The 11,505-nt window shown below is 37.0% G+C and overlaps 4 gene segments (V, D, J or C); 3 read left to right on the top strand and 1 right to left on the bottom strand.

Moving 5' to 3' along the window:
• Positions 1-1,176: 1,176 nt before the first annotated feature.
• LOC130096940 (Ig kappa chain V-III region MOPC 63-like) overlaps positions 1,177-11,505 on the bottom strand; it is a 158,100-nt gene continuing 147,771 nt past the window's right edge. The window contains 2 exon segments of the V gene segment in view: positions 1,177-1,591; positions 3,262-3,299. Coding sequence covers positions 1,293-1,591; positions 3,262-3,299 — 337 coding nt within the window.
• Positions 3,871-4,602, top strand: LOC130096960 (probable non-functional immunoglobulin kappa variable 6D-41). The segment is given in 2 exon segments: positions 3,871-4,061; positions 4,145-4,602. Coding segments are annotated over 2 exon segments (372 nt in total).
• On the top strand, positions 5,659-6,360 carry LOC130096944 (Ig kappa chain V region 3381-like). The segment is given in 2 exon segments: positions 5,659-5,820; positions 5,939-6,360. Coding segments are annotated over 2 exon segments (393 nt in total).
• Positions 6,980-11,505, top strand: part of LOC130096939 (Ig kappa chain V-III region MOPC 63-like) — a 64,248-nt gene continuing 59,722 nt past the window's right edge. The window contains 2 exon segments of the V gene segment in view: positions 6,980-7,062; positions 7,168-7,495. Coding sequence covers positions 7,011-7,062; positions 7,168-7,495 — 380 coding nt within the window.

Here is an 11,505-nt window from a genome sequence, read left to right as displayed (position 1 = left end):
TAATGTAATTCTTACTAGTAAAAACTGATTTAGAGAGATCTCTAATTTAATTGTTACTAGTAAGAATGCAATTGCAGAGCTCTTTAATTCAATTAAAGAGCTCTGCAATTACATTCTTACTAGTAAGAATCGAATTAGAGAGCTCTCTAATCGCAATTGTTACTAGTAAGAATTGAATTAGAGAGCTCTCTAATTGTAATTGCTACTAGTACGAATTGAATTGTAAAGTTCTCTAATTAAATTTTTACTAGTAAAAATGAAATTACAACAAGTAAGGCTGGGTACAATTTAAGCTAAAACGGCTTGCCATACAGACCGACATAGTGGTCAGGGGATTGAGCAATACAATACTACAATATCCACGACGATATCCGCAACGGAGTGAAGCGCGCGTCCGAGTGAAGACAGTGCGGTGCGCGCGAGCCACGCGAGAAAACACTGTATCCGTGCCACTGATCGCAGCGGCAACGAGCACTTTGATCACTTGATTTAAAAAACACATATCATGTACAGTTTTTGATATATTAATATTTAGTAAAACACATATCAGTGACATGATGGGTTTTACCTTCATTCAGGAGATTTTGGGTAACTGCACAACTGACAGATGACTTTGAGCGCACCGCCAACTCTATTAGACTGATCTGATCTGTGACAGACGATTGTGACTCTAATATTCTCAGAATCAGAGAAAACTGAGTGTGTAAACTGATATAAATCAAACGAACAACAGTGGCGCATTATTTTGTTTTGTTTTTGTACATTAAACTACAAGTAATTGTGTAACACCAGCTACATAAATATGTTCTTGAGCCTTTTTCAAGTAGTTCCTTCATTCATCAGCTTATAATGAATTTATTATTCATAATTCATCCCTCCATCAGCAGAAGTGAAACTGTTCCAGTTCAGAGCGTTGAACCAGAAAAAGACTGAAACTGTAAGTTTGAGGTGAAAATCTCATTTGCATTGTCAGGTTTAGTGATTGTGACGGTCTCAGAATAGAGCAGCTCGTCTCCAGTGACCATGTTCAAACCCCAAGAGCTTCATTTGACATTTACTGCTGAATGCAGCTGTTCTCAACTATTACAATCAATCAAAAGCAGCTGAAATTTTAGTGCAGGACTTTGAAGGAACGACACACTGATCAATGATGCAGTCACACACACATGTAAGCTTGCGTTCAGATGAAGCTTTATTGAATGAACAGCAATGGCAGCACATTGACAGACTGCTTCAGTATTGAGCTGTAAATCACGTGCCGCTCAGATCCGCTGGTCTTCACTGGAGAAACATCAGCACTCGGAGCTCTTGAGGAACGAGGCCTCGTGAGCAGCTCCGGCATGTGTTCCTCTGCAGACCAAGCGCTCTCTGCCTTCCCAGCGTGCTTTGCTGAGGCTCAGGACGCTGCTGCGACTGTAGAGACCGCCCCGCTCGCTCTCTGCGCTGGTCTGAACCCCCTCGGTGACCTCTGACCCGTCCAGCGTCCAGCTCACCGTCGCCCCCTGTGGAGAGTAAGAGCTGAGCAGGCAGAGCAGAGCGGAGGAGTCTCCAGAGACCAGCAGAGACACGGAGGGAGACACGGAGGGCCCGGCTGGAACACACACACACACACACACACACACACACACACACACACACACACACACACACACACACACACACACAAACACAAACACAAACACAAACACAGAGTTAGTTAGATGTCAGACTCGGTCATGTAGTAAAAATCACAATCATTTCATCTTTACAGAAATTCCACATAACTGCTTTAATTCATAAACCACAAATATCCTGAATTCAGTTTAAAAATATTCTCCGTTAAATCAATATTCACTAATACGCAAAAATGTATTATGTAATTCTAAATATAAATCAGTTTTGTAAAGCAGACATGATATACAGAGAATCTTATGTAATTTGATATTTTATGAATAATCATTTCATTATTAATTGTATTTTCTTCTTAAGACTCTCACAATCATAATGATCAGCAAATATCAGTTCAAATGATGAATTTTTCAAATCTTTCTATTTGTCTGATGGCGACGCCTAAAAAATAGAATTATTTTATCCGTCTAATAAAAATTTTGTGTCATAGATTTTAAAAAGTATTAGCAGTTAAATTTTAAACTTTTTAAAATAAAAATAAAAAAAATATACAAAATAATTGAAAAATAGATTTAGAAAAATAATTATAATTTTACAGAACATTTAATGTTTCTGAGTTTAGTTTTTAAAAAATTCTCCATTAAATCAATATTGACTATTACTGAATGTAGCCTACACTGTAAAAATATATCGTAATTTTAAAAATGAAAGACAAAAAATGCTACAGAAAAAATCTTAATTGATAAATGTTTGTTCCTTTACTGTATACATTTAAGTTGTAATATGTTTAACTGAAAATTTCATGGTATATTACTGTAAAATACTGTTAAATTTACAGTTTTTGAAGTGAAAAGAACAGGTCTGGCGAACAAAGCTGCCTTTTTCTTACCGTAAAAGTTACTCATTTTTTATAGTGTGTCAAGTTTAAGATACATATATAAATATAAATCAGTTCTCTGAAGCAATGATGATATACTTTCAAAAATATGATATTTGTTTCATTCTGCATTAACTCAAATGTTTAACTGATTTTTAAAGAACTTCACAGTCCAAGTGCAATTTGATCATTTTATTGTGATATTGTATAAGATTTTGGAAATTATCATTTCAACATACCATTCAGGACACTTCCTTGTAAACAGAAACATAATTAAACTTAGTTTAAATAATTAATTTGAACAAGTTTAACTACTAAATTTCTTTTTGCCTGAAGATGACGACAATGATGACATTTATTTTGTCTATATTTCCAGCCTTTGGTTCAAATGAAATTTATTAAGGATTTATTTAAAATATTGCAATTAATTAAAATAAAATGAAATGTTAGAACACATTATGTGTGAAATTACTAATGTAAAACTTTATGAATGTGAACTATGGATTGGAATGTAAAAAACATGGAATATCACCAAATATGATATATTCATAATATAGCAGACAAAATTTAATAATAAAATGTATGCAATCAATCAATCAGCAAAATAGAAACAAATGTGACAATAAATAAGATTTGAAATGTAAGCTGAGCTTTTCAATTATATATTTTTTAAATAAATTAGGAATGTTGTTGCCAAATGCTGTTAAATATCCTTAAATCTCCTTCTAAACACACACACACATTTATTTTTATTAAATAATTTAAGAAAGACTCACAGGTTCTGATCGTCAGTTTAGTTCCTCCACCGAAAGTCCTCCACAGTGTTTCATTCTAGTGAAAGCGTCGTACAAAAACCTCCGTCACACTCAAATGAACACACACACCAGCAGAGAAAGAGACGAACAACACACACACACACACACACACACACACACTGATATGAGACTCAACATCATGATTATTGAACTGAAGTGACGTTCACAGAAACAGCCTCATCGTCTCTAAATGTCTCTTAATGCATGGAAACTATTAAATCTAAATAAATAATATAATCAGAAAGACTCTGATCATTACACACATTAACTGAGAGTTTCTAAATGATCGTGTGTTTCTCAAAGCATTTGAATAAGTTTTGATGACCTGTGACCTCTGGAATGACCTTTGACCTCTCATGGAGTTCACAGTGAAATACTTGTTTCTTTTAGTGATGAAACTCTGTCACTCGATTCATCAGAAAGTCTGAACTCTGAACCAGAGACTCATGCAGAATAAAGAAGAAATGATTTCTAAACTTGTAAAGAAGTGAAAACACACTCATTGATCATGAGAATAAAACACATTAAAGGCATAAACTGGATCAGTTTCGTCTGCATGTTCATGTTCATGTGTGTTTTCCTCCAGCTGGTTTTTGCTCAGAGAGTCACTTTGCATCGGCACGTGTTTCAGCTCTCCGAGTGTTTATAGCCTTCAGACTCACACACTTTATAACACACGGCTGTTTACCACGGTACAAACCCAACACACACCATGAATCTCTTCAGCGGCTTCATCTGGATTCTGACAGCTTTTATTCCAGGTAACAGAAGTCAAAGCTCGTCATTTCTGAGTCTTTAATGTTCATTTCATTTGATGAAACTCATATAATGTTGTTGTCGACAGCATCCAGAGGAATCACTGTGACTCAGCCTGAAGTTGTGACTGTTTCTGAAGGACAAGAAGCCACTATAGAGTGTAAAACTAATCCTGGGATAGATAGCTGGGGTTTATATTGGTATCAGCAGAAACACGGAGAAGCTCCTAAACTCATCATTACTGGGGTAAATGATCGCTATGGTGGGATTTCAAGTCGATTCAGTGGGAAAGGAGCACGAGGAGGAACAGATTTCACTCTGAGCATCAGTGGAGTCCAGACTGAAGATGCTGGACATTATTACTGTATGAGTCGACACGAAATCAACAGTGGTTATGTGTTCACACAGTGATAAAGAGTCGTACAAAAACCTCCGTCAGTCAGAGTCACAGTGACTGAACTGAAACTGCAGCTGCTCAAACACACACACACACACACACACACACACACACACACACACACACACACACACACACACACACACACACACACACACACACACACACACACACACACACACACACACACACACACACACACACACACACAGTGAAGAAACGACTCAATATGATCTTTTTGAACATCATTTTGTTGAGATTTATCAGTTTTTAACATTTTTATTGTGATATTTCAGAAGTCATATTTGTCTCCTGATTCTATTACATCCTTCATGTAGAAATTCAGTCACTTTTGATTTTCTCTTCAGTGGATATTCTTCAATCCTTCACCACATTTTTGACTTTCTGCATTTATGATTTAATATATTCTTCTTTCTAAACTGCATCATCAGCATCTTAATATATGTTGAGCAGTTTAATAAGTCGATGGATTTATTAAATGAATCCCTCATAATGCAGATATTAACAGCATCATATAAACACATCCCTCAACATCAGAGCTGATGATAATCATTTATATTAATATCTATATGGAGGAATTAGCAATTATAACTAAATTTAATTTAGTTTTTATTTAATTAAAAAAATAAAGAGCAGATTACCCAACAGGAGCTGTATACTAACCAAAAACAGCATATGCATGTCACCAAAATGTATTTTATAAACATTTATAAAGCTCAACATGTTTATATCACGTGTGTGACTCACAATCAAACTCAGTTATTCAGTCCCTGACAGAGACTCGTGTGTGTGTGTGTGATCCTCATGTTCATAAACTGCAGGAACACACACGGATTTGGTGTAAAATTTGGGGATTAACAGCGATGTTTCACTCCTACAGTAAAATTATTCTCAAAGTCTCTCAGTGAAGTCTTGTCACGCTTTCGAGGCTACAGATTATATAATCTATTTAATAAAACTATAGTTTTTTATCCTGCTAAGAGAACCGACGGCCAGCGCTGCAAAGTTTCTGAAGTGACATTACATATAAATGCTGGATTCACTGTATATTTTTCAATTCTATTCCAATTATTGGTAAAAGTGATGACCTGTAAATAATGTTAAGTAATTTCAGTAATTAAGTTATTGTGTTTTGTGTGTGTTAATGAGTGACTGTCTTCAGGGAAATGATGTGGAGTGTGTTTGCATATTGATCAGATCTTCAGTGTGTGAGAGTGTTTATAGTGCTGTGAGTTTAACACTTCATCACTGACAGCTTTTCTTCATTCAGACTGAAAGTAAACCACCGATAAGAAGAATGATGATCATCAGCGTCTGTATCTGGACTCTCATTCTTTCTGTTCAAGGTTCATTTACTCTATTAATAACTCAAGATGTGATTTATGTCCATGCTTTTGATGTTCAATATTTTATACTGGATACTTTGACTCTAATACTTATGATCTCATGAAATGTCATTGACAGAAGTTACAGGACAGGTTTCTGTGACTCAGACTCCCTCAGAAGAAGCTCTTCTAGGAGGAACAGTCACTATAAACTGTCAAACTAACAGAGGAATTGGAGATCGTTCAGCGGGTTGTAGCGACTGTCTCTCCTGGTATCTGCAGAAACCTGGAGAAGCTCCTAAACTCCTCATTTATTACATTAGATCACGACAGTCAGGAACACCATCTAGATTCACTGGCAATGGAGCAAATTATGGAACAGATTTCACTCTGAGCATCAGTGGAGTCCAGACTGAAGATGCTGGACATTATTACTGTATGAGTGTTCACAGGATCAACAGTAACTGGGTGTTCACACAGTGATAAAGAGTCGTACAAAAACCTCCGTCAGTCAGAGTCACAGTGACTGAACTGAAACTGCAGCTGCTCAAACACGTTCACAAACACTACTGACACACACACACACACACACACACACTACTGACACACACACACACACACACACAAATAAACTACACATGTTCTCAAAACTGACTTATGACTGACATCAGCTCTATTTGACTGTGATCTGTCCTGTGACAGACAGAGAAAAAAACAGTCTGTATATTGATATCAAATCGAACAAACAAAACTGCCACCATTTGTTTTTGAGCTTTTACAAGTAGCTTTATCTTTCCCTCGAAGTTTATCAAGATAATAATAATGATATTACTCATCATAAGTGTTCTATCAAAACTACTGGCTCTATCATTCATCTCAGTGCATTGTTAATGATTAAAGCAATTTTAATACATTCTGATGACCTTTGACCTCTGGAATGACCTTTGCCCTCTAATCAAGTTCACAGTGACATACTAGTGTAGCAACTCTGTCATTTGAATCATCAGAAAGCCTGTAGCTTCAGACACAGGAATAAATGTTTATGACTCGTAACATGGAAAAATATCCTAAACACTGTTATGATTTATGTGTTGATCATGTGTTGGAATCCTTACACAGATTTACATATAGATGATTTGCATCGCAGCTCACGCTTCAGGAGGATTTATAACTCTGAGTCTGAACACTGAGAATCTGAACCAACAGCAACCATGAGCTTCATCTTCATCATCTTCATCTGGATGTTCTCCAGCTGTTTCACAGGTCAGGAAATATGAAGTTAAACTGCTCTAATCTAATTGATCATTTGTGTTAGAAATATTATCCAAATATGTAATTCTGAATGTTTATTCATTCTTCTTGATGTAGAATCAGTTGGTGAAGTGACAGTCACTCAGACGCCTGCAGTGAAACCTGTTCATCTCAGAGACACAGTTACTATATCCTGTAAAACCAGTCCTGAAGTCTATCAGGGTTGGGGTGTTCAGCCTCTAGCCTGGTACTTACAGAAACCTGGAGAAGCTCCTAAACTCCTGATTCATAAAGCAAATGTCCGTCAGTCAGGAACTCCATCTAGATTCAGTGGCAGTGGATCTAACAGTGATTTCACTCTGAGCATCAGTGGAGTCCAGACTGAAGATGCTGGACATTATTACTGTCAGAGTTATCACTACATCAACAGTAAACATGTGTTCACACAGTGATAAAGAGTCGTACAAAAACCTCCGTCAGTCAGAGTCACAGTGACTGAACTGAAACTGCAGCTGCTCAAACACTTTCACACACACACACACACACACACACACACACACACACACACACACACACACACACACACACACACACACACGTTTTCAAATACACATATCTAAACATTCTTCAATAAATTTTTTCTCTCTCTTATAAACTTTCATCAGTCAGCAGAACTAACACATCTGAAACCAGACAAAATGGACCTGATGGACTCATTTCTGTTTCTAATAATTTACCTTTGCCCACATTATGATTTCCGTATTTGGCATATGATCAAAGTTTTGTTTTTTATCTTCTCATTACTTTCACAGTACCACATATCAGACAAACAGAGATTGAGAAAGCTCAAGTGAACAATCAAATGTCTTTCAAAATGTTTTCAATGACTTATTTTAATAAGATTACAAATGAGTTTGTGTGAAAACAAAAGCGTTGCATTACCGTTTGCATAGCCTATACTTTCTGGTTCACTTCACAGTATTCAGTCAGTCCTCTACATCGTTTGATCAATGAATTTCCAATACTTTTACAGTCATCTGCCATTTAAAAAAATTAGCCTATATTTTACTCACATAAAGCTTATTCTAACCAACAAACTATTTCGAGCAGAGCTTGTCTTTGTTTTACACATAAGTGACTTATGAACCTTTACCTTCTGTTACTGATGGATTGTCTCTAGCTGCCCCCTGTTGGCCATTGGTCTCATGTGCACCACGTATTCACAATGGATGTGAATAGACATTTTTCAACTTTATGCAGAAGAAATGAAAATCATAAATCACTGGAACATGCATATGAGAGAGAGTAAATTATAATAGGTTTTCATTATTATGTGAAATATCCCTTTAAGACTCTTCAGAACCTCCTCTAATGCACCAGAGAAACAAGCTCACAGCCATCTTTAGAGTTTAGTCCTTGAATGTCTGTTTTTGCGCTAGTAGCTCTGTACATTTCTATGGCATCGCTGTTTAAGAGTATTTAGCTAAAGTGGATTTACTTATTGTAGAGTTAATTAAAGTTATCATGAGCAGGGGCGTAGCAACCGGGGGGGACACGTTTTTTTTACTCAGCGCCAATATTTCCGCCCGTGTTCTCTGATTTGTTACTTAGACTTGAGTGAGCTAACATTCAGCCAATCACAGCGCGAAGCATCTATTGGGCGCGTCTGCCATGAGCTTCAAATCTTTTGTTGCTCTTGCGAATTTTCGTGTTTGTTTAGTCGCTTTGCTGTTTGGCCGTCTAATGCACCCCAGAAAAAAAGCAGAGGACTACATCATTTTTTTCAAACACACACTGTTACAGTATGTCGCGATGACATGAATCACACGTAAAGTTTCCTTGTTATGATTTAACCTACTGTAACGCTGTAAGACAACAGAACCCGTATGGACCTCGTCACGTCGCGCCGGATTGTGCCGAGTGTGTGTTAAATGCTCTCCTACTTGTTGCTTTGGATAAAAGCGTCTGTTAAATGAGACCTAACAGATTATTCCCAGCAGGCACACAACGTCATAAGACGTTGATATTTGGTTAAATTTTGGTTGCGACGTCGGGTGACCAAAATTCAATGTAAATTCAACATGTCAATGTTAATTGATGTCCAATACCGAATACATTGATTTAGGTTTTATTGATATATTTTTATAAAATGTCTGTTGTATAAAATTACTGTAGGCTAGATGTAATCTGTTCTGTACTCATTGAACACTTTTTTTTTGGTCCAACTGTTAAGAAGTAGGCCTAAGATAAAAGTTATTGTTCAAGTGTAGTTTAACTGAAATATTGTAAATATCATAAAATATCTTTATTTCATAAAAATAAAGTATATATGTCCACAGTTGTCTGAAAGTCCCAAGTCCTGCAATATTTTTTTATTTCGAGTATGATTTCACAAAAATAGGTTGCTGTAAACTATCATGGCATGTTCCCAAAATTGGCACTAGGGTGCTGTAAAATGCCAATTGCTATTCCATCTAGAATTTATTATTATGAACATCACCTTTCAGTCCCTCCAGAAAAACGCGATTATGCGATCGCATGATTCAATAATCAGCCAAAGTCCGCATATTTATGCGCGGGCATTTTTTCAAACACGCCGCACTTTTGCCATATAAATTGCCGTTTTCCACGCAAAATATGCGGGGCTTGTATGATTTCATAATCCCCGCATTTTTGTTGCAAAAAAAAGTCACATATATCTTAGCAGAAAGTTGAAAAATGTTGCGTTTGCTTCACGAGAGCAGCCGTTTCCCCCGGTTGCCATGGGAACGTTATGAAGTGACATAATTACTCGACATGAACATCATTGAAAAAAAAAAATGAAAAAAAGCTGTAAAACAGAAAACATTTTTTTCATATTTTATTTATTAATTTTTACAGAAGTTGAAGCATATTCCTTTTGTAAAGCTATAGAACTTGTTTGACTCATCAATGTTTTGTAAGTTTGAGCCATGCGTTTATTAAGGTCTGAAATAAAACAAGATTAAATATTCCAGCACTTTCTGTGATGTAGTATGTTTGCTTATCATAGGAAGTAATAAGAATTTGCTCTTTACATTAGTAGTAGCCTAGTGAGAACAGGGTGTTGGGGAATCACTTTTTCTCTCTTTTTCATCAAACCGCAGTTTTTGCAAGTTCCCGCAATTTCATCACATAAAATTGCAAATATCCTGCATATTCCATCGCCGCATAATCAAGGATTTTTGCCCGCAACAATCACAAAAAAACTCCGTATTTTTCTGGAAGGACTGACCTTTGGGTCACATCACCACACCATTTTGTCCCCCCCACTTTTATAATGGCTGCTACGCCCCTGATCATGAGCATTGTAATGTTTAAAGCAGATATCATAACAACATGTCAGTTGACCGGGAAGATTTTAAATCGAGCGGATCATTCATAAATCCGTAAGATCTTTCCTTCATGCAGTGAAATACAAAACAGAAGGCTGAAAAGAGGCTCTACAGACCTTATGTGTTCAAGTCATCTCGTATAGATCGTATTTACCAGTTGAACGCACATAAACGCCACCACAATGTCGTAGCCTAAATACCAGTGGGAAGCTCGGGATTTCTCGATCTTTACGATTTGTGGGCGAGTCAGTGAGAAACATGGTGGAATACCACAATATGGAAAGGTATTTAGCAGTGATATTGTCAGGCTTTTCTATTTACAGCGAAGTAAGCTAAACCTGCACAGAATATGATGCCATTATAGTAATATGTAAGATAAAGTTTGCAGTGGCTTCATAAATTGATTAAAAACATAAAAAACCAAAGCACACCTGATGCATTTCTTTGTTCTTCATTTTCTAGAAATGGAAGCTTTAGCGTTAAGTTCTGCCGGGAAGACTCAATTGCTACGTCACTTATTACCTTCTCATCTATCCAATCGTGTCTAATACTTGCGGTATAAAAGACCAGTACTTACACATGTCTGAGTTCGCAGATGCTGACGCTTTCATTCACCTCCATCCTCCCCACCACCACCAGGATGGTCCCTTCCCCTCCATCCTCCCCACCACCACCAGGATGGTCCCTTCCTATACCTCACAGGGGGTCGGCTGCGCCCCTGCCTTCGTCTTCAGGCAGGAAATGCAGAGTCCGGACCCTCGGATTGCGAGCTATGGACGGGGCCTACGCCAAAGAACTTTATTGCTTGCTGGGCTATCAATAAATGTATTTATTGTTACAGTATTTATTCTCCTGAGTCTTTCTGGTAGAACTAGAGTAGAAGCTTGCTGTATTTTTGTGTAATTAAGAGAAAGTAACCGCCATCTTACTCCGACAAAAATGACTTGAACGCTCCTGCCGTCATAAACACGACTTCCCACCTCATAAGTACGAACTTCTCAGGGTAGCGCCATTTTTTTTTAGACAGGAATGAAAATGAGGCTGTGATGTCACTTTACTATAAACCTTCTGTGATTTGAGTCTGGATCCGGATCTGCTCATA

This window comes from Rhinichthys klamathensis, unplaced genomic scaffold (assembly GCF_029890125.1).
Source record: "Rhinichthys klamathensis goyatoka isolate OS25496 unplaced genomic scaffold, OSU_Roscu_1.1 h1tg000209l_1, whole genome shotgun sequence".
Taxonomy (NCBI): domain Eukaryota; kingdom Metazoa; phylum Chordata; class Actinopteri; order Cypriniformes; family Leuciscidae; genus Rhinichthys; species Rhinichthys klamathensis.
This window is presented reverse-complemented; position numbering and strand designations above follow the sequence as displayed.